This window comes from Zophobas morio, unplaced genomic scaffold, assembly GCF_036711695.1.
Source record: "Zophobas morio isolate AGI-343-1 ecotype UQ-CSIRO unplaced genomic scaffold, CSIRO_AGI_Zmor_V1 ptg000002l, whole genome shotgun sequence".
Classification (NCBI taxonomy): Eukaryota; Metazoa; Arthropoda; class Insecta; order Coleoptera; family Tenebrionidae; genus Zophobas; species Zophobas morio.
In genome coordinates this window covers 19,671,671-19,695,725 of record NW_026972107.1, presented here as the reverse complement: position 1 = coordinate 19,695,725, position 24,055 = coordinate 19,671,671, and the positions used below count along the sequence as shown (strand labels likewise).

General features: G+C 32.5%; 2 protein-coding genes across 3 annotated transcripts in view; one reads left to right on the top strand and one right to left on the bottom strand.

Moving 5' to 3' along the window:
- The window catches only part of LOC135129933 (paired box protein Pax-6), an 86,713-nt gene that overhangs the window by 5,525 nt on the left and 57,133 nt on the right, over positions 1 to 24,055 (top strand). For both annotated transcript variants that reach the window (XM_064057211.1, XM_064057205.1), the window contains exons 2-5: positions 10,277 to 10,419; positions 11,183 to 11,367; positions 18,518 to 18,589; positions 21,438 to 21,666. In XM_064057211.1, the coding sequence (XP_063913281.1) occupies positions 11,304 to 11,367; positions 18,518 to 18,589; positions 21,438 to 21,666 (365 nt within the window). In that variant the 5' untranslated portion in view covers positions 10,277 to 10,419; positions 11,183 to 11,303. The remainder of the gene's footprint in view (positions 1 to 10,276; positions 10,420 to 11,182; positions 11,368 to 18,517; positions 18,590 to 21,437; positions 21,667 to 24,055) is intronic.
- On the bottom strand, positions 6,192 to 10,899 carry LOC135128952 (uncharacterized). The gene is made up of 5 exons (XM_064056066.1): positions 10,893 to 10,899; positions 10,534 to 10,666; positions 10,296 to 10,490; positions 7,182 to 9,324; positions 6,192 to 6,314 (listed from the first exon to the last, which is right to left on the bottom strand). Exons 1-5 carry the CDS (start codon positions 10,897 to 10,899, stop codon positions 6,192 to 6,194), a joined length of 2,601 nt encoding a protein of 866 aa, XP_063912136.1.

Sequence of the window (24,055 nt, the reverse complement as noted above, 5' to 3'; positions counted from 1 at the left end):
AATTAACACACACGAACATTGTCTATTCAACATCGTTATTTATCGTAAATAAAGATTTTTTAGTGATTTCAAAAAATTTTCCATACAGTTAAAATTGTGGTGCAGTTATGGTCTAAACTGGAGCAAATGTTTATAATGATTAACAGCATTACTATTATGTAGCAAGTTCTATAACCGTTTTTTTAGTCACGAGTTTTGACGGAAATGAGAACCCTATGTTTTCGTATTCTAGGAGTCATGAAACGCCGAAAAACATGGTTATAAAAAATTAAACACATTAACACAATTTAGCCTTAAGAAACTCTGGTGCTGTACCACCCCCGATGTCAATTAAGGACAGTAATATCAGTCCCGCAATCTATCAAAATTACTTGGATTTGGTCGGCAATAAGTTACTCGTTCTGTTTTAAAGAAAATTCAACTCAGGTCAATACGTTAAAATTTACGAACTGTCAATTTGAGAAGACTCAACTTTAGGCTGTGACTAAAAACAGCGCGTCTAATTTTAACTTAGGTATCTGTTTAGTCACGGCTCATGTTTAGACACGGGAGTAGAAAACTCTTAATAACTCATTACAGTTTTTATTTGTATTTTGTAAATACTATGAGTCGCTTAAAAAGTTACTAGTGGAGTGGAAATACTATGAGAAATACATGTAAACCTTCAAAATTTGTCGCTTAGGTTTTGACCAGTGAACATTGATTTTAATGCTTGTTGGAAGCCCCCAATAAACTGCTCAGGATTGTAATAATAATAATAATAATAATTTACAACGCTTCCCCTGCTTTTGAGTTGCTTGTCCGAAAGGATCTGCGAATTGGACGCCGTCGACCATTTTAATTTGAAATTTTATTGATATACTAGACTCACTTGACATACACCTTGTAACACTTTTATGACTTAAGCGGCTTAAGCTAAAGCACCCTTTAGTCAAACTGGCTGTTGTATAACTTAATTCAGCTCACATATACCTAGTAAAACTTTACAGCTCCATTATGGCAACAATGAACACTAATAATGCTTGCGGTTCACGTTCCTAAAGCTTACAAGAGCCAGTTTGACTTATAAGGGTGGTTTGACTTAAGCCGCTTAAGTCATAAAAATTTTACAAGGTGTCAAGTGAGTTTAGTATACACATCTGATTCATAGAACCTTTGGTTCTTTCTTGGGCATAAATTATCATTACCATAATCTTAAGGGATTTATTGGGGCGAGGAGGATGGAGTAAGAACGGAGGGATAATACGGTGAAATTTGTGGTACCGATCTGTTTGAATCTAAACACCTTTTACGACTAGGGTAAATGTGTACAAGAGTGCGCATATGTATAAGAGTACGCACTGATGATTTCTGCTTATTAGTGCCATCTGGGTAAGATGAAGTTATACCATTCAGAATTTAATGTTAAACCTGAGATAAAGGTGCAAAAGTGACCTGAATATAGTTTATAGTTTGGTCGTACTGACGATTTTATGTTCACACGTTGTGTGGATGTAATTTTTACCGCTCATAGTTTTAGTTTTTTGTAAGGTACGTACCAGTTCTTTTATTTTACAGTAATAATTTTCATTAGTTGTAACTTTTAAGGTGTCGTTATACACTAACAGTTTTACACTTTCTGTCCATCAAAAGCTTTTAACTTTGAAAACATTAGGTTATGTACAAATGTACAAGAGTGCGCAGCGAGGTATTGTATAAGCGTGCGTATTGCTTGCAATATGTAGTCTAATAGTCTTGGAGATACATATCATACGGTAATGAATTATTTAACTCTACTACTTTGTACTGCTTCTCGAGTTGTGGGGTGGTGGTTATGGTGATTTTTTTTTATTTTTACTTCCTGAGCGTGTTGTAATCGAGTCCGTCGACCGACTTTCTATTTTTACGTTTTCTCGTCTTTTCAAGACCCCTAGAGTACGAAGAAATAGGTCTCCCGTTTTATGTGTAGTCTGTAGTCACTTATTCCCATTTATTTTCACCTTAGAAACAAATATTTTTTCATAAAATGTAATGCGTACTCATAAGCGTTCAAATGCGCACTCTTGTGCAATGAACTGTCTAACAGTGCGCATTTACACATCTTGACAAAAATTGAAATTACTCTTAAAATATAGTGGTGTTGAGGCGTACAATTAAATATATCTGATCTCTAAACATGTATATAACGAACCCATATCATAAAATTTGTCTATCCAAAAAAATTAAAAAGTTGTTGACAGTTTTACACTAAGTGCGTACTCTTGTACACATTTACCCTATGTACTCGAGCTAACCACGCGTGGTTAACTTGAAATATTTTTAACTTAAAAGTGCTTGCACCTCTGATTTTTTTGCGCAGTATAGTCTCGTTAAATTGTGTAAACATTTTAGATCCAAAAAGAAAAAAATCGTTAGGACCGTTTTTGAAATATTTCCAAAATATTGTTTTTTTATATCAAAGGTCCAATTTTGAGAATAAATATGTGAATTCGAATGTGATTTAAACGTGTAAATAAAACACAAATTTAAACATGAAACCTATTGTATTCGCAAAGGGCACGTAATAATTTTGTAGGATAATTCGAGTTATTTTTGGGTACTTTATATTTTGTCTACGTCGCATTAAAGTCAAGATAAAACTGATTTTGCCTCTATTAATCTTGTAGAAACTTGTGAAATTTAAGGGTGTTAAAATGCAAAAGTAAAAACTCAACTCAAAAATGCTGAATATGTTTGACTGTAGTTTAGGTGCGAGGGCAGTTCTGTCGAAGCAGCTTTCAATCATTTTTTTTATTATTATTAATTTAGTGTCATAAAATGATTTACGAGTAAACGGTCATTAAATCTACTTAAGTTGTAATTATGATCATTTTCGAGATTTCTGTATGGAGATAAATTATTCTAAAACAAATCAACTTCTAAAAGACGAGCGTAGCGAGCACTTTCAGAATGTTTCAGTTCCACAGATCAGAACAATCTTTGAACAACAACATTTTTCTTAATAATTTAACTTCTCGGACACAGAAAGAAACATTTTTTTAAGTTACACCTAAACGTGCTCGCTACGCTCGCATTCTAGACGTTCTTTTTTTTACATTTTAGTATCATAGAACTTATTAAGAAAGGATCTGATCGAAATTGGTTAGGTGTACTTGAAATAATAAATCTAGAGACTCATTATTTTGAAAAAAGAAAAACCTTTAGAATGCAAACGCAGCGAGCACGTTCAGGTTGCTGGGTTTTCCGGACTTACATAATTTTGAATAATACCTAAATGTGCTCGCTGCACTCGTTTTCTGAATCTTCTTTTATTGGATCAAACTTTTTTTCTATTTTTTTCATGGTCTGTTTGAAACATTTTTGTGTGTGCACCAATGACACTAAACTGTAACAAAGTTTGACATATTTTTGACACACAACAAAACGATTCAAAGCCCAGCCAACTCAACTAAACAGATCTGATTCTGTAGAATTCATTAAAACATGTTTTTTTAAAAAACGGCTCTAGCGATTTTTTTCATTTTTTGTTTAAAAGGTTCACAAAACTTAAAGAAACTATGCTACAAAAAAAAATTAGAAGTGCAAGCACTTTTCAGTTAAAAGTATTTCAAGCTAACCGTGGCACGCCCCTGGGTTCGAAAGAATCGCTAAGTAGTGGCGGAGCAATTTGGTTTATTGTTCGTCATGGGGTTCAAACAAACTGAAACTTATGAAAACCAAGTGTCTTTCCAAGATTGTAAAACGATAGGGTTTTCTCCCCTGATCGCACGTGTGCACAAGATGCAAACCCATCGTAAACGGTGTTTGTTATGTTTGATTTTGTCCCAAAACCGTACCATTGGAAGCATACGACATGTTCCCTTCGTTCTTACGCTAAGCTGTTCGATTAGGGGCTTCCAATAAACATAAAGTTCAGTTTTTCACGGACTATACTACATGCTTGTTTAACAGCATGAACAATGAAACTACAAAAATATGAATACGATAGTTCTCTCCGTCTCTCCCCGATATTCTTTTTTAAACTCTGAAAATTCAACATCATTATTTATTTACTGAATTTCCATTTTAACTTTGCCGTACAGCTGTAAGCTGTGTTATTAATTCTGCATTGTTCTCTTAAAAACTTGAAAAACAGAAAGTCTTATCTGGCGTTTCTATTTTGAATTCCATATGAAGCAATTTTCCTAACGGTAGACTGTAGAATTTTCATCATCCGACATGCTTTTGCGATGTTTCCACATTTTATTTCTCCATTTTTAATAAATAAATAACAAATATCGGGTGACTACTAATGAATCAGCAGATTTTTGAGTTAGCAATTCTGACTTACTGGCCGCAATGTTAGCGTGTCAGTCCATAGTTTTCAATTCTGACATATAGGTAAGCGTATTCCATCATACAATTTTAAATATATTGCCAACCTGTCAAGAAATCACAAACATTAATAGTCACTCCGTATTTAAATTGGTTGTTTCAATTAATTAGATTTTTGTCAAGTTCTTCTGTATTTTGGATTTTCTGGTTCAAAAAGTTGCACTTGCCTGCAGATTTATACGTTTTTTCCTTGTTCATGGAAATGTTGTCCTTTTTTTTTATGTAACATCTTTCACAATAAACGTTTTCCTTGATTAAATTGGCCCCGATTTAATGGTACCAACCATCAAGTGAAAAAAATTGTAACATTTGTCCACACTTAAAGGTTGGCAAAAATGAATTTTTTAAATCAAACACTACGATATCCAACAATCAAATGTGGTTAATTTAGAAGATCCATTGTTTCCAACTTAAATTTGAGTGCGGACAAATATTACCATTTTTTCACTTGATTGGTGCCATTGAATCGGTTATTATCTTAGTCGTGCGAAAGGTCTATTCTTTCGGCTTTTTCGTTATTCTTGTATGTTACTAGGGTTTTAAAACTCTGAAAATTTCTGTGTTTATTACCGCACTTTAATTTGGTAAATGACAGTTCCATGTGTAAAAATTAAAATACCATGGCTATCTACGATACGTAAATGTCAGTTTTACAGTTGTCGAGGCCAAAAATAAATTTGAAATTAATTGTTGATATGATTGTCAAATATCAATGCCTTTAAATAACTTAATAAGTCGATAACATTTTTAGTATTTATTAAAAAACATTCTTGTGTTTACCTATTTGTTTAATAAATATACTGATGTACGAACAAAGTTAAATAAACTAAGCCAAAACGCATGATCGTTATGAGCCGAAATAGGAAGAGCAAACCATCTTTTCAACTAGCAGGTAAATCTAGAGAAGGTATTTAGTACAGAAAAGATGGAGGGTTAAGAATTTCCCCCAACATCATAGAAGCCGACCAGAACCCTCAAACAAATGTTTTAACGGAATATGCTGCTTCATACAATGAGAAAAATTTATGGCTGTAAATATCCATTTTCAATCAGCTAAAAAAAAGTAATTTCAAACGACCGAATATTTTATAACTCTTATTAATGTTTTTCGCGCTACACTTTAAGAATCAATGTGTTCATATTTCTTTTGGTCTAGGTGTATTAAAAAAATAAATAATAAGAGTATTGAACTATTGATGCAAAACCAGAATTATTTTTATTTAAAAATCAAAACCATCCGAAAATGTTACCAGAAAAGAATATATTAAGGAAAAACACAAAAGGAAAATAAAACGCTAGAATCATTTTATTTAAAAGTTAAGTGTTTCTCGTTTTCTTTTTGAAATCAGCGTAAAATTTTGAATTAAGAAAGCTCTCCTGTTATGGCAGTTTTCAAAAACTTTTTTAGAAGTGCTCTATTTTTGATGTTGAAAACATGTGAATGATTTGTGTAAATTCTTTAGAAATTTTAAATGCAAAATTCATATGATTTTGTTTCGGATAAATCATACAAAAAAATAATAAAAAAAAATATATATAGAAATCCAGTAGGTACATTAAACGCAACCATAAAACGTTAAATTTAGTTCACTGATATGTCGTATTATATCTTGAAATAGTATGTTATGTATTTATAGGTAACAAGTTTTATGAACGCCTCTTTAGACACGTGTTCAATTACTCAAGACTAAAGCGATTGTTTAAAAAATAAGTGTCTATAGAAGTTTATAAACCTATTACCTAGGTACCAAGGAAAAACCATTATTATCCAAGCTTCGAAAGTAAGCGAACAAAACGTCTTCTGAGAATAAATAGTTTACCTTACTTACAGGTGCACCTTATGCTGCCTGTTTGATTTCAGGTAGACTGTCTTTGAAAATGTCTTCATTTTCAGTCATTTTTGCATCCACCTGCGTTGACACGTACAAAATAATGCATTTACTTTGAGTGATGCCCGATACCTATTTGAATAAGAATAAATGTGTATCAACCTACAATTCAAAACTAGCTCGATTTCAGACTGTTTTTAACCAAACCGTGGTTAATGAACACAACAGCTACCGAACGCATTCCAGTCGTGACTGATAAACCCGAACGGATCTTCGGCCCGTGTTTAATGAGTCCAAAGCCGAGGCTTAAAACATCATTTAACGATGTGCATTTATGTTCGTTGAACAAGGTTTTATAGACGACGGTAGAGCAAATTATTTTAGGTGTAAAGTTCTGCGAGGATAAAGAAAAATTATTTTTATTGAATTGTTTTCAGCATTTTGTAATTTACCTAATCCTTCATTTGTATTTCTTATATTGTGAGATATTTCTTTTAAAATTTTTTGCTGGGTACGCTGAATCATAGAACTTGTGTTCATTTCAGGCAAACAATGGGGGCTGTAAATTATCAATATCATAACTTCCAATAAAACAAGAAGTGAATGTTCATTATTTAGATGAGGGTTATTATTGCACACACTTAAAGTTTGAACCGTACGTGTTACTGATATTTTACTTTATAATACATCGTGCACATAACGTCGGCTAAAGTAAATAAATAAATAAATAAATAAATAAATAAATAACTTTATTAGTACGTAGTTACAAAATATGTTTCGTACAAGTCATATCATTACCTATAGCTATGAACAACTCAGTCTGTTTATATCTTTATCTGTAAGAAAATCTTCTATGTTAAAATATGCTTTTTTACCTAAATATTCTTTGATTTTTGTTTTAAAGTTTGGCATATTAAGTTCTTTAATAGACATCGGCAATTTATTAAATAGTTTCACACAAAAATAATTTACACTATTTTGATTTTTTTTTAATCTAACCTTACTTAAACATAGCGCACTATTGTTTCTAGTGTCATGACTATGTATTTCGTTGTGTCGTTTATAGTCTGCAGTGTGAGATTTAACATAAATAAGGCAATTGAGAATATAAATACTAGGTAGAGTAAGAATATTTAGTTCGATAAAGTGCTTTTTGCAGTGTTCCCTAAATTTAGCTCCTGCCAAAATGCGTATTGCTCTTCGTTGTAGTTTGAACAACCGCTCGAGAATGCACGAATGACCCCATACAAGAATTCCGTATGTTAAATGAGACTGGCATAGTGCAAAATAGGCCATTCTCATCATACGATCTGAAACCTGTCCCTTCAAATTTCTTAACAAAAAAATACTTTTACAGACTTTCTTGGCGGTTTCTTCACCATGAGCATGCCACTGAAGTTTATTGTCTACATGAATTCCCAAGAATTTTACTGAATGAGCAAAATGGATGGGGTTCTCGAACCTTTTTAATGTAAAAATCATATGTTCCGACTTATCTTGATTAATTTGAAGCCTATTGCTTTTGAACCACTCAAAAGCTTCCGACTGCGCATCCTCGCCCATTGCTATGGCTTCGATAACTGATGTCGCCTTGTTTAACAAAGTCGTGTCGTCAGCATAAAGTACTGCCCTTGTAGAGAGAGAAGAGGGGAGATCATTTATGAATATTAAGAATAAGAGCGGGCCTAGAATCGATCCCTGAGGTACCCCTTTATGAATAATTAAACTTCTTGACAATTTTTCATTTTGTTTAACCACCTGAGATCTATTGTTTAGATAAGAAGAAACCATATTGATACTAGACGGTTTTAAATTATAAATGGCTAATTTTTTCAATAAAATATTATGGGAAACGCAGTCGAACGCCTTCGAAAGGTCCAAAAAAGCTGAAACGCCCACTTGTTTCTCTTCTAAACATGTGGACATAAAATGAACAAGTTCTTGCACAGCATCAATTGTGGAAGACTGTTTCCTACACCCGTACTGGCTCCTTGAGAAAAGGTTATTTGTTTCAAAAAAGCTGTTTAGTTGATTGAACAGTATTTTTTCAAGTACTTTGCCAAATATTGGCAATAACGCTATAGGCCGATAGTTTGACGGGTTATTCGGATCTCCTCGCTTATATATTGGTACAACTACAGCTTTTTTTAAACAGTCCGGAAACGTGGAACCCGCTATGCAAAGATTTATCAGCTTAGTAAGTGGCGATATGATGATATTCTTAATGGACTTTATAATTTTTACATTGATGTTGTATACATCATTAGAGTTCTTACTTTTTATATTCTCAATTGCCTCTCTAACTATTACACAAGATACTGGTTTAAACTCAAAACTGACATGTAAGGCACGACACACATTTAAAAAAGACTTATTAGATAGTGGTAAATCAGGTACATCAATATCACAGACGGAGTTTACATTTTGATCACAGTTAAAATCACAGCTAGTGCCTTTGTCTTCATTATCGTTACATGTGATATTTGATGCAGCATTTACAAAAAAATTATTAAATACATCACATGGGATACTGCACTTATTTGATTCACTATTTGGGACTGCGTATTTACTACGGTGTTGATTAACTATTGCCCACATTGCCTTGATTTTGTTACTTGCTGTAGCAATCGTTTTTTCATTGTATATAAATTTCTTATATTTAATTTTTTCACGATACAGTAATTTAAATTTGTTTTTGGCTTCTTTTGTTTTATCAGTTGGGCATATTTTGTCGATTTCTGTTAAAGCACGCAGTGTACTGCGCATGTCAATTAACTCCTTGTCAAACCATTTAATTGTGTTCATATTGCTAGAGCTGGATACCTTAATTGATTTTGTTGGTAATGCCAAATTTACATTATGTATTACTATGTCTATAAACTTAAGGAATTTGGTATTCAGTTCTAGGTCTTCTGAAAGAATAAAACTCCAGTCAGCTACAGATAGAAAATGAAAAAGATTGTTTTGACCAGACACTGTTATCGGTCGTACTATTTTATATATAGGATTGTTTGTCACATCTGCCGCTAACTGGAGCTCTAGTGCAATTGCCAAATGATCAGATATGCCTGTGTCTACGGGTCTAGTTTTACAATATACTGGATCTAAATTACTGAATATATTGTCTAGACAATTTTGTTTTCTTGTGGGAAAGTTAACCATATGATACAATCCATAGCTGTGCATAAAATCTAATAATTTGTCTTTCTCTGGATTTTTACAATTAAATTTTACTTAAGTAAAGTAGAGTCCGTCAAATAGTGAACGACGCGTAGAACCCATGCACTGTGATGATGTAAATTTTGTCGACAAGAAAGGTTAATCAAAACACAAAGAAAGAACTGCAAAATTCTAATTAATTTAGATCTGCATTGTGGTAATTCTGTAAAAATTTTGTTCGTTAGTAGGTATTTTATAAAAATTAAAAACTATTATACCACCTAACATGATATTTTTGTAACTATTCTGTTATATCCTGACCATTCTTTTAGTCATCGGATAATAAATGGTGTTATTGTTAATTGGTTAAGATTTGCTAAGTATTGTATCTTCACGGCAATAAGAAAAGTTGACCAAAGTTATAAATCATAATAACTCTTTAAAGGGATGGGGTGGATTATTGTCATCGCATGTGTCGTATGTTTGGCCAAAGTTACTTATTGTCGCAAATTACTTAAATCCCACAGTTTTTTATAACGTGAAGATATCATGAAATTAAAATCACAAAAATAATAACTTTGTGAGACACGCATAACTCTTCACGGAAATGAAAAAATGCAGACAGAATAAATATATATTAAATTTTTAATAAGTAGGTACTTACAATATTTCAACAGGTCATTTTGATTCAATATTTCACTGTTAGAATTAGGATATTTATAGTTCTGCAAGTTGTTAATGAGGTGGATAATCGGTGTTTGAGCAAACCACCAACTGTAGTTTTAGTGTCAAACTTATTTGAAAAGTCAACAAATACACCGAAGCGCCTTTTGTTAAGATTTATTTAAGACCCTCTCAAAGCCTTAAACTAAGCCTCTTTTCTCGAAACCATCCAAAGCAAAACGATCTGAGTATCCTAACTATTTGTTCTTCAGGTGCTTCTAAGAGGACAACCTGGGAGCGACGTCCGGACCCGTCCCGACTCCGGGCGGGTTTTCTCCAGTGATCTCAGCGGCAAAGACGCTTTCGCTGAGGGAATCGTCGTGTGCTGAGGCTTTGTGGAAGATGCCCCATAAAGGTGGGTCGATTTTTGCAATTACCCCAGCGCGTGTGTGCGCACCCCTCTTATAATCGCGCCCTCGCTGCGGTCTTTAATCAAGCTGCAATTAACTCGAGTTTTTTTCTCGTTCACCCCGCTTGTAATGATCGAGTTAATATACAGACCGCGTCATCGACTTGCAAATCTCGTGCGGTTTTCGAGTGGACTTTGAATCGATAGCATTTGGTGATCGGATTCGACCCTCGCCTAATCTTTAGGGCTGAATCTTTTATGCACAAATTAAGCAATTAACCCAAACGAACTATTTGAGGATTTGATCTTAGAGTGGGTCTTTCCATTTTCGCGAAACTTTTGTATAACAACAGCAGGTAGGAAACGCAGGGCTAAACATTGGTTTGTACAAGAGAAAAAAGAAAAAAGCCTATCAAATTTAATTTAAAAAAAATTAAGAGAGGTTTTTTATATTCGTACACTGAATTTATTCTTCTCACATTCCATCTCAATTCTGACGTAAGACTGATTTTTGCTCTTGATTTATATTTGTTTGACAACCACGAAATTGTGTAAACGTACACCACACTTATAATTTGATGATTTCATAGTACACTCTTCAAAATTTTCATAATATATTGGTAAAGATTTTTTGACAGACTTCATGATTGCTGAACTAATATTAAATAATATTAAAGGAAAGTGGAGCAGTAGAGCTTTAATGTAAAATTAAACAGAGCATTTAAGGACATTAGTAATAATAGTAATACTCTTTATTTCTGTTTTACAGAAAGAAATGTCTGGAATACGTCACCAGGAAGAAATAATAACAAATTAAAACAAAATGTAACGAAATATATGGCACAACTAACTAATCATGGTGTTCTTGAACAGAATACAGACTTTTCTCGATGATGTACTGTTTTAATTTAAATTTAAATAATATGAGATTTGAAACGGATTTCAGAATTTCAGGTAATTTGTTATATATTTGTAATCATAGTGAACCAATCGACAATAAAATAGAATTCCAATTTAGTCTTTAGGGTAAATGTGTACAAGAGTACGCACTTAGTGTAAAACTGTCAATAACTTTTTAATTTTTTTTAATAGACAAATTTTATGATATGGGTTCGTCATATACATGTTTAGAGATCAGATATATTTAATTGTACGTCCCAAGACCACTATATTTTAAGAGTAATTTCAATTTTTGTCAAGATGTGTAAATGCGCACTCTTAGACAGTCCACTGCACAAGAGTGCGCATTTGAACGCTTATGAGTGCGCATTACATTTTATGAAAAAAATCTTTATTTCTAAGGTGAAAATAAATAGGGACAAGTGACTACAGACTACACATACAACGAGATCCATATTTCTTCGTACTTTAGGGGTCTTGAAATTCGAGAAAACGTAAAAGTAGAGAGTCGGTCGACGGACTCGATTACAATACTTCATTCGCTTACGCTCAGGAAGTAAAAATTAAAAAACAAACATTACCATAACCACCACCACACAACTTGAGAAGCAGTACAAAGTAGTAGAGTTTAAATAATTCATTATAGTATCATATGTATCTACCTTATAAGACTACGTATCGCAAGTATTGCGCACTCTTGTGCATTTGTACATAACCTAATGTTTTCAAAGTTAAAAGCTTTTGATGTATAGAAAGTATAAAACTGCTAGTGTATAACGACACCTTAAAAGTTACAGCTAATGAACATTATTACTGTAAAATAAAAAAACTGCTACGTACCTTACAAAAAACTAAAACTATGAGCGGTAAAAATTACATCCACACAACGCGTAAACATAAAATCGTCAGTACGATCAAACTATAAACTATATACAGGTCACTGTTGCACCTTTATCTCAGGTTTAGCATTGGATTGTGAATGGTATAACTTCATCTTACCCAGATGGCACTAATAAGCAGAAATCATCAGTGCGTACTCTTATACATATGCGCACTCTTGTACACATTTACCCTACATTACGAATTTCGTTGTTTACACGAGATCATTATTTATTTTTTAAAATGTATACACACGTCTCGTATACACATATCTATAGATTTTTAAAAATATGTTTATACGACTCTCGTTGAAAATATTCACACACGAATTATTCTTTTCTGTGCAATAAATAGATCCTGTCCAAACGAAGAGGAACCCAAAAGCAAATTCCGTAGAGCAGTTGTGGCTCAACTTGTCCATAATAAATCATCAACGAATGTTCTGGAGTGATTAAGTGTGTAATATTTTGGAGTAAAACCAAGTTTTCTATAAATTAGAAACAAATTTTTCCTGATACAAACTCCAATTCAGTCGATCGTCCAAAACTAAATTTATATGTAGTTTTTTCCTTATTTAAATAGAGAGCATTTTGACTAAATCAATTGGAGTTCGAGTAACATGAGCATGCTTGTTAAATATTGGGACATAAATCCCTCATATACAATATAAATAATTCGGCGACTTAAATGATCACTGAGTAAATTTGTAATTCCTAAAAACTTGAGTCCATGTTTGAAGCTGACATATTTTGTTCTTTGAGGCAGAAAACATATGAATACAATAAATCCAAAACATAATAAAGTTTATACTCAAAACCCGGAACAGTTGGACTAATCACGTGCCATTCATGTGCCTAGAAAATGAGCGACCAAGTTTACACGATAACATGAAAAGTGCAAAGAAACCCGGCATACTTTTCAAATATTCAAAATGTTTCTTATAAGGAGAGGGCATGGAAAATAAATTCTTCTCTCTTACACGAAAATTGAGACAAACTAAAAACAAGCATGACCACACGAAGGTACATACAAGTAGGGTAAATGTGTACAAGAGTGCGAATATGTATAAGAGTACGCACTGATGATTTCTGCTTATTAGTGCCATCTGGGTAAGATGAAGTTATACCATTCAGAATTTAATGCTAAACCTGAGATAAAGGTGCAAAAGTGACCTGAATATAGTTTATAGTTTGGTCGTACTGACGATTTTATGTTCACACGTTGTGTGGATGTAATTTTTACCGCTCATAGTTTTAGTTTTTTGTAAGGTACGTACCAGTTCTTTTATTTTACAGTAATAATTTTCATTAGTTGTAACTTTTAAGGTGTCGTTATACACTAACAGTTTTACACTTTCTGTCAATCAAAAGCTTTTAACTTTGAAAACATTAGGTTATGTACAAATGTACATGAGTGCGCAGCGAGGTATTGTATAAGAGTGTGCATTGCTTGCAATACGTAGTCTAATAGTCTTGGAGATACATATCATACGATAATGAATTATTTAACTCTACTACTTTGTACTGCCTCTCAAGTTGTGTGGTGGTGGTTATGGTGATTTTTTTTTTATTTTTACTTCCTGAGCGTGTTGTAATCGAGTCCGTCGACCGACTCTCTATTTTTACGTTTTCTCGTCTTTTCAAGACCCCTAGAGTACGAAGAAATAGGTCTCCCGTTTTATGTGTAGTCTGTAGTCACTTATTCCCATTTATTTTCACCTTAGAAACAAATATTTTTTCATAAAATGTAATGCGTACTCATAAGCGTTCAAATGCGCACTCTTGTGCAATGAACTGTCTAAGAGTGCGCATTTACACATCTTGACAAAAATTGAAATTACTCTTAAAATATAGTGGTGTTGGGACGTACAATTAAATATATCTGATCTCTAAACATGTATATAACGAACCTATATTATAAAATTTGTCTATCCAAAAAAATTAAAAAGTTGTTGACAGTTTTCCACTAAGTGCGTACTCTTGTACACATTTACCCTAAGAGTGAAAACTCTAGTTGATCGAAGCAGAAAGGACAGGTACAATTTATTAAGCTGTGTGAAAACGGTTGTGCCCAACATCTCTAGACCAATAACACTAGGATTTTAAATGGTCACGTGAAGATCAAAGTAATCATTATTAACCTATCACAACACAAATTGTATGTTCTAAGAGATGTCCTACGTTATTTGGAAACGCAATATATGGCGAAAACTAGATCACAAATTTAAAAAATCGCCCGGTATCACGTATTAGAAATCCTAGCATAAGTAACAATTCATGGATAAATAATCACCATAGGTTTTCCCAAATTTTGTTAGTCACAACAAACTTGAAGACAGAAAACACCAACACAGTAGAAAGTCAAATTGCCTCCCAGTCGGCAACCCCTAATAAATTCTTCAGTCTATTCGAACACTAGAAATGTCAAATTATGGGTACTGAGCTAATGTCCTAAACCCTCACTGACAGAAGAGACGAGAGTCCTTTAATGCCACCTGCTAAATCTTAACTGTTTAACTTGACGAAAAATTCTCCGTAGACCTTTGTTCTAGAAACAACAGATCAGCCGACAGACGAAGTGAAAGTTTTGCATTTTTGCTGCAGAAACATATTTTCTCTTGATATGTCCGGCATTTGAAATAGTTAATTTGAGGTTAAATGAAAACATAGTACAGCCGGAATTTTTGTCGAAACAACTCATTTCAACCAAGAATCGTTCAATTTAGTCCGATTAAGTACAAGGCAGGAATTAAATTACAATTTTCAAATGTTTGCTTCTATTTTGGGAGTTTACATATTCATGTTAAATGTATTTTTGTGTGGGTTTCGCAGTTTACATTGTCGTTTAGATATTATTCGCTATCAAAGTTTACTGTTGTTTTATTTTCTGTTGACGTTGATTCATTGTTCAATATCTGTGTTAACTGAGTTATTGTGGCTGAATTATTGTCTTCAATAATTCTAAGCTGATTACCTACTTACACACTACGGCAAAGGAGCTTTGTGTACAGCATAAAACTGTTGAAACGTGTTAAAACTGACTTTTAAGAAATCCTCTAAAAGAGTTTTCACTTCCATGGTATTTTCCTTATACCGAATTTTTAATTTTAGCCAAAAGACGTCAGTCAGTTTCTGTGTAATATTAGCGTCTCATTTTATAAAATGTAAATTTCTAGACGATCTTAGAGTATTTTCTATGTTGCTTCTTATGCCACAAATGAATAATACATGTAAAACACGTTGAATAAAAAGTTTAATTCTACGTCGGGAATATCACTTTAATATGTCATAAATCTGTCGACATTTCGTTAGTTGATTCCTTAATTCCTTGTGAATACAATAATGTTTAATATTAAAAGTTATTAAATAAAATATTAAACTCTAAGAGGAATTTTTTTATTTTATAATTATTATACGAGATAAAACGATATCCTAATCTAAACTTTCGAGCTCATACCTAACACATTATTTTGTTTAGATATTTACTTGAATAATTGTTAATTGTAAATTTAAGCTCACGTTTTACATTATATTAGATTCCTATAAGAAATAAAGTGACCATGACGTCATAAGTTAGACAGCTTCGATTAGAAAATATCAAATAAATGTTTAGTCAGCTCCAGTGTTTTTCTGTTTTCCAACCGTTTTGCCAGTTTTTCTTGCTGAATTTTTTATCGTGTTTGTTATCCGTATTTTGTTAACATTCTTTTAGGTATAAATTATTCTTTTGTGAAAAAAAATAATTTTGAAGCTTAGGGCTGGTTTATAGAAATCGAATTAAATACTCCTATTTAATCCTCGATTTATTGAAAAGAGAAATAAAATATGAGCTCGTGATTGATTAAAACATGCACGTTGCCTAGCAACGGATCTCAATTAAAAGTTAAACGCGAACTTGCCATGAAAGCATGGTGTTACAATTGCTATAAAATTATCCTAATATTGAAATTGATCTTTCTTTGAAATAAATATTTCATGCTCCATATTATTTTACACATCTGACTTTGTTCACATGTTGATTAAAACATATACCTGTACTTAGTACCTACGTGAAATTTAAAACAGCAACTATCTTATGATAACTTTTCTTTTGATAATACGTGTACAAAATAACAAACTAAAACAGTGACTTGCTTGTAAAGTTTGTGAAACAGATAGGTATCTGTTATATATCTTGAGATGGCACCTTGAAATTTTACTGACTCGTAAAACACTGAAAGCAGTTTCAAATCTTAATTAAGTTCTAGAAGATAACATTGTTACTAATTTACATTTTTTTGGGGCAAAACTTAATTAATCACATACATAGAAAGTCGTAAAACATTAACCCTAACTATCCAGTGTGCCCGTCGGCGTTGACTTTACAATAAAATTCAGTCTCTTAGAACTTTAAAATAATGCCTTACTTTATGTACATATAAGTATAAGTACAGGTATCGTTTTTTCATTATATTAGTTGTTATTATGTCATAATAATAAAAGAAATATTGTCAAGTAGGTAGCTACCTAGACAACAATAGATTTTAATCTTCTGTAAAAAGATGTGTTTCGTGATAAAACCATTAACACTGGCCGAGTCTTTTACAAATTCACACAAATAATATTGTTCGTGAGAACTCACCAATAACCTTTATTATGTATTTTGTGCTGCATACTTCCGCGCAACGCCATTCGATAAACTGAAATTTCACTAGAACTTTCTATTTGCAAAATAGCACATTTATCCTCCGAAGCCTTCAGTTCCTTAAAGGTTTTCATTTTTTATTTATCGGAAATGCGTAGATCCGCTCCAAACGGCGAAAACAGTTTCCGCAAGACCGGTTAAAATTAGAATAATTCGATCATAAGTTTCTCATGAAGAATATATTTTGTTGATCGTTTTCCCTTTCTGCAAATCGTGGCAGTTTTCGCCTTTTTGCTTTTGAATTATGCAAGGGTCGTGAATTAGTTTTCAGTCATTTCCATTCCTCCATTAATTTATGTCTGGTCGACTTTGCCAGGCTGTCACCATCTTGCCGACTAAAGAGTTTTCCCCACTCTGGAGTTTCACGTCTCGGTACATCCTCAATTCGCCATGTAATGTTAAGGCTAATGCAATTTGAACGCGAGTGTCGCGAACTTCGGGTTACCGAGTCAACAAAGAGACGCCATTTTCACGAGTCCGGGAAGAAGGGGGCGGGCGCCGGAATCCTCCGGGACGGAGCTAAGTGCATGTTGCGAAGGCCGGGTTTTCACCAGCGGCGTAACAATTTGTGGGTGTCGATAAATAAGTTTATTGAGGAAAAACGGAATGATGGTGGATAAAATAATCTACTCCTAAAAACAGAATAATCCGGAAAGGGGAAACACAATTTTGGAAGTCGTTGAATATAAAAAAAAAACCGGGACACTAAAAGTTAAAATTTTAGCGAACTGACAAGAAACCACCATAATTGGGAATTAAACAAATTGTACAAGTTTTTTATTCGTTTTGTTTGTGTCATATGTGTTGTACGAAAAAATTTAATACTATTTGGTCATTTAAACTAATTATATAAGAAATAAATTAGTCGTTTGTAGCAGCGTTACTTGAAGTCTAAACGTTACTGAGAGTGGAAATGTGATTAATTTAACATTTCCAGTTTTGCTGAAAACTAACACCTTGAGTTTTCAAATTAATTAATTCCTTTTAAAAAATTGAAGTGTGCTTGATAGTACGTTCTAAATGACAAACCACTATCCAAATTTTACCAAGGGATTGGTTTATTAACATTCTTTTTCTTGATGTAAACGGTTTTGCTTAAAAAAGAATATAAATTGTAGCAACATTTCACATTTCAAATAAGAAAAAATGGACTTTTTTGAAATTCTGGTAAAACATTAACACAGAGCATCAACACTTTTTTTGTGATCTCCCCACAAGATTGATGACGTCATTAAAAACATTATTTCGTATTTTTTGTATTTGCGTAATATGCCATTAATTTTTAGAACTCATTGTAAAGGTTAACAAAGATTATATTTGCCATTTTACAATCAATACCATGGCTTAAAATTCGCATTTATAAAATATGTGCAATTCTGTTGCCATTTAAATGGTTATATCTAGATGTTTCTATCTAAGCACAATTTTTTCGGTCACTGTTTAAAAACAATTTTCAATTTAAATTTATTTTACTTTGTGATCTGTTTTTCTTGTTATTTGTGGAAGAATTAATGCTTAAAAATGTAGTCTCAATTGAAAACAGTTAAACCGGAACCGAAAATCTTACGTTGTTCTTAAATAGACTTTACGCTTATTTTTTTTTTCCATTGGGTAATATTTTCTATTTGATATTCTTCCACAGAGCACCTTAGCTTACCTTATCACCTCACAGAAGCAAGCAGTGCAAACAGGATGAAGGACGTATGTTGCAGAGGCAAGTGTATTCTTTTATGACTCAAGGTGTGATTCTAGTGTGCTCATAATAGCTCTTTATTCCACGTTTAAGTACTTTTTGTACTCAAGTTATTAATTGTTCTCTAAGCACTGCATAAATTTGTGTAGGTACTAAAGTTAAGGCCAGTCCCCACGTTTTCTCAGCGGAATTTTCGCTCTATTTTCAAAATGTAATATCTCCGTTATTAACAGATCTATAGTTTTCAAATTTTAAATATATGTTGTCCATAACTTTCTTTATATAACGCAAGGGCAATTTTGTTAAAAACAGCTTGTGATCATATTATTTTTTTAATTTTAGTGAAATTTTTGCATAACGTATTTTTAAAAATCAATATCTCAATTATTAAATAAAATTTCAGAACACGGTTTTCAACACTGTTTTCAGCTTACAAAACTCCAGAAATCATACGAGACATATCGTCGATTTTATTTTTTAGAAACGATACACAGTTAAAAAAAGCGTATATCATGGAAATTGCTAACTTTTATTTTCACTATATCTCAGTCCCAACAAATAAAGTCAAAAATCGACCTCATAGAATTTCTCAAGTTTTGCAAGCTGAAAACAGTGGTGACAACCCCGTTCCAAAATTTCCATAAATAACTGAAATATTGATTTTTAAAAATACGTTATGCAAAAATTTCACTAAATTTAAAAAAATAATATGATCACAAGCTGTTTTTAACAAAATTGCCCTTGCGTTATATAAAGAAAGTTATGGACAACATATATTTAAAATTTGAAAACTATAGATCTGTTAATAACGGAGATATTACATTTTGAAAATAGAGCGAAAATTCCGCTGAGAAAACGTGGGGACTGGCCTTAAAATATGACATTTATCTTAACATTAAAGCAGACAAATCTTCTCAAATTTTCCATAAATTTTGCTAGTTTTATCAGTTATTCTTTGCTTACATAAAAAATTAGACATTAATGTGTTCATCACGTCTTACGGTTTGGACATACAAGAATGTCAGTCTTCCGTTTGTTTGTCTGTCGGCGATTTTATCAAAGACATAATCACCAAAACTACTGTATAGGCCATCCACGAAAATTGTGGTTTGACAAGTTTAACTTCTGTCAAGTCATAAATTTAGGACATCACGCCAAACGTAGGTGGCGGCTCTTTGTTTTATTTAGCCGTCATACTTTTAGTAAACAGAACCGGCTTATGTATTTGCAAACAAGAGGTTTGGAAATGTCAGAGTCATAAAACAACTATTTTCTTGGATGGCCTATACCTACCGATTGCTATGAAATTTTGGCTGAGCTTTAAGACCATCATATAGCTAGTTAACCAAAATTTGTTTGCTCATGTTCATTAACAAATCAAATGTTGATAAGTAAAGTCTTTTTAAATTTAAATGTGGAGAAATTAAGTCGACGCCAGGTTTTTATTAAAAAAAGTTGGTTGACAAGTTTCAGTAGTCACTTAGATTACAAAAAGATCGAAAAAGATAAACTCACTCTAGGGAAAACGAAAAACGTTAAAACATTTACATAATTATAAAGATTTGGAGCAGTGAGTTGCTGCTAACAGCAAACACCAACGAGTAATGAGAAAATGGAATGAACTAAACATGTGATCAAACTACTAATGTAAATTAACGCCCTCTATTGGGTACTTGTAGAAATGCGAATTGGAAAACTCTGTGGAATTATTATATTTAAGATTTACTTTATAAAATAATATGCTTATACAATCGTGGTTTGTTAATTTGCGTTATTTTTTTAACTTACATCAGGTTTTTGGAAAAAAAGTCAAAACTTCTTGTGCTTAGGAAATTGTTCTTTATTTGACACCAGAGTTTAGTCAATAATTTTAACTAAGAGACAACATAAAAAACTGCTGCAAAATTTCAGGAAGCAATAAAAATATTAAAAAATTGCCTAATTTAGCGAGGGAACCGTTTACATTTTTGTGTCATTTATGATATTTTATACTTTTATAAGTATGTGGGGAAATTGTGGTGGAAAAATACGTAGGTATCATACAACCTTCTTGTAAGAGTCTAAAAATTGTTCATTGTGCTAAATTTGGAGGAATCGGGTGGTTAATTTTTTCCTCAATAATTTTTTTTTTTTACTAATACTTGCATAATAAGTAATAAACTAATAACATAATGGCTATCACTGTGTCTGTGATTAACGGCAATAGCGGCTGCAGTTTCAAATGAATTTATAAAGGGATAGGAAACAATATTGTTATTAAAGAATAAAATAAAATAATCTTTCCATAACAGTGTTATTTACGGTTGTTGTGAAAATATTTGTTCCGCCACTGGTTTTCACCGCTCTATAAACGACTCTATATCAATCGGCATGTTTTCGGCAGCTCCGGGCAAAGTAGTTAATGGACAAGCAGATGAGCGCATAGATAAAAGGGGTTTAAGTGCGTTATAATCTGGCGTACATTAGTGAATAGAGCTGACTGGAGGTAATTCTGCACAGAGCATAAAGCGGGGGCGGATTGAGAAGTTGCTAAGTTCCTCGACTATTCAATTCACTTATGTGGCCCGGGGCCCGATGCCACATACTCGGGATTAACTCCAGATTTATCCCGAAAAAATCCGAAGCCGCCTCTTGATTACGGGATATTTATTAGTGGGGTTCCAAGGCGAAACAGTTATTTGTCGTGAATACCCAAGAATTTTCCTTGTAATTCAACATTAATCTGCACTCGGCGAATTCAAAGCGAGGAAGGGCATGCTCGAGCGAGCATAAAATAGGACATAGATTAAATCCTATCCTTCACTCGCATTGCGCTCACGCACTCCTTGCGTTATTATCACGAAAACATTCTAAAGATCGATTTTTCCAGAAGAGGACCTCATGCATCACGCTTCCATGGGCCAGAACACGATTTTCAGCTGCTCTACAGCCGGACACAGTGGCATCAATCAGTTGGGAGGCGTTTACGTGAACGGAAGACCTCTGCCCGATTCTACCAGGCAAAAGATCGTCGAATTAGCCCATTCGGGAGCCAGACCGTGCGACATCTCCAGAATTCTCCAGGTCTCGAATGGATGCGTGTCTAAGATTTTGGGGAGGTAATAAAGTTTAAGTTTAAATTATCCACGCAAACCCACACATAAAAAACATCGATAAATCTAGTACCTGCAATACATGTACAGTGTACACCATATGTTTTCAAAAATAACTCAAGACACAGCGAAATTAAAACTTTTTTCTAGTTTACTAAAAAAAAAAATCCTTTTTTATTGCACAACATCTACATTAATGTATAAAATAAATTACATTTTTAGCAATAAGACGAGTAACTATACCTACTAAAGAATGGTTAATGTAATGATGTAGGTATAACTGGAGAAAAATTTTGAAATTCACTACACAAGTAGGTATGATCTTTCATCTGCGCGGTATTAATCATTTTGTTTTCTCTGAGTTTAGCAAAATTTATATTTATAATTATAACTTTACAATGAAGAAAAAATTTATATTACCAAAACACGATTTACCCCTACAAAAAATTAGGTCTAAATTTAGCACGGTTTTTCGTTTAAAATTATGTCTTAACTGATAACGATAATTTATATTAAAATTTCGGAATGAAACAAACCGCTCTTTATTTTTGAATGATTGTTTACGAAGAAAGATTTCTGGTTTTCATAAGGATGTTAGATCTTATCAAAAATAATTTCGAAAAATGATCGAAAATGAAGACTACGAGTAGGACCGTTCGATAACCAAAATTACTTCAATTTATTAAATCTAATTCAACACTAAATACTACCTGTATTAAATAAGACGATTTGGTAGGTACTTATATAAAATTTATCTGAGTAGATACTTCTAAAATAATCTTAGTTTTTTAGAGTCCTTCTAAATTTTTTAAAAAGATTATTGTTTCATTAATACAGAAATGTAACAATAAATTCAGACCAAGTAATATTTTCCAAAAATGTGTGAAATAATCATTATTCCAGAGATATAGTTGAAATTACCGTTTTTTCGTTTAATAATTGTCAACCGATATGGCATAAGAATTTCGAACAAAGTAAATGTCAAATAATTAGTATTTAGTTGAAAATTTGTTATTCTGTTTTTCTCAACTTTGTATTTTTTTTACATTGACGAAACAATAATTTTTCCAAAATCTTTATTTCTGGTGGAACTGAAAGTGTGTCCATAAATATAATCTTTTCGATTCTTGAATTGAATTTGTGTCTTAGTTTGGAAATAATTTTAGGAATGAGTAAATAGTACCCTGTAGATAATGATGATAAACTGTTTTAGTTAAAATTGGTATTTTAAAAAATAGTTACAACAAAAAATTATTAAGTTCAACTAAATTATAGCAAAAATATTAGTTACTGTCCATATAAAAATATTAAAATTGATTTTGATTTTGTTGTGTCTTGTGTTTCGTTAAATACTAATATTATACAAAGTGAGTGAAATTAGTGTATTAACTATAAAGAGAATACTTATTTAGTAATTTTACAAGCTTAAATTAATTTTGTCAATAAAAAAAATTGAATAAAGAATTTTCATCTATTTCGTTGTTTTGATAAAATTTTATTAAAACTGATTTGAAAATTTCGTTTCTCTGCTGCAACAAAATTTTTCTCAGGTTTTTATTCCCTGCGGGTAAGCTAGGGAAGTATTGTAAGTGAATCCATAGGGCGACAGGCCACTTTCATGTGTTCAATGTTTCATGACCCCTAGAGTGCTAAAAAATTGGTTCCCTATTTCCTGCCTGTTTGTCTGCCTGTCCGGATTTTTATTAGACAGATAATCTCAAAACTACCGGACCGATTTTTCTTAAATTTTAGATGTTTACTAGGTATATCGTACAGATGGAATGTTAACCAAAATTTGACTAATCATCTGCACCAACAATAAGATGGCATCATCCCTAAAATTTAAATTGGTAAATGTTAAAATTTTATAAAATACCATATTCGAGCGTGTGCGATTTATGAATTCGTGTTGAGTTTTGATCCTAGAAATCCAAATTTTTGGGAAAAAATTCAAATTTTATAAGTAACATTTTACGATTTAACTTTGAAATTGCAAAACCGAGTGCTGTGAAATTTTGCAAACGTTTTAAGGAAGCAATTTTCATCAAAATTTATCCGTTTATGGCCCCAAAAAACAATGCCGTCATCTTATAAAATGTCCGAATAAATGAATGTTCCCCAAATTCACGAGTGTTTACGCTAAACATCCAGTTTTTTGGGGGAAAAAAACTGAGCGTGCTTAATGAATTAATTAGTCTTATTAATAGATACAAATGCCGCTGCTGATCATGCTAATAGTTCAATTCTTTCAAAGTGCAAACATAAACAGTCGAAGTTAAGCATGAATTGAGAAATTGAAAATGTTGTCCGGTAAAGTCGAAAATATATCTGTACGATTTTTAAAGTTTTGTAAGCTGAAAACAGCAGTGAACCGCGTTCCAAAATTTCCATACAT

Bases quoted from the DNA above. Each gene is read 5' to 3' on its own strand.
- LOC135128952 (XM_064056066.1), bottom strand. The intron at 10,491-10,533 runs GTGAACGAGAAA...GCTTGATTAAAG, and splicing joins ACTCGATCATTACAAGCGGG to ACCGCAGCGAGGGCGCGATT. The intron at 6,315-7,181 runs GTTAGATTAAAA...TTATTCAAATAG, and splicing joins GTGCGCTATGTTTAAGTAAG to GTATCGGGCATCACTCAAAG.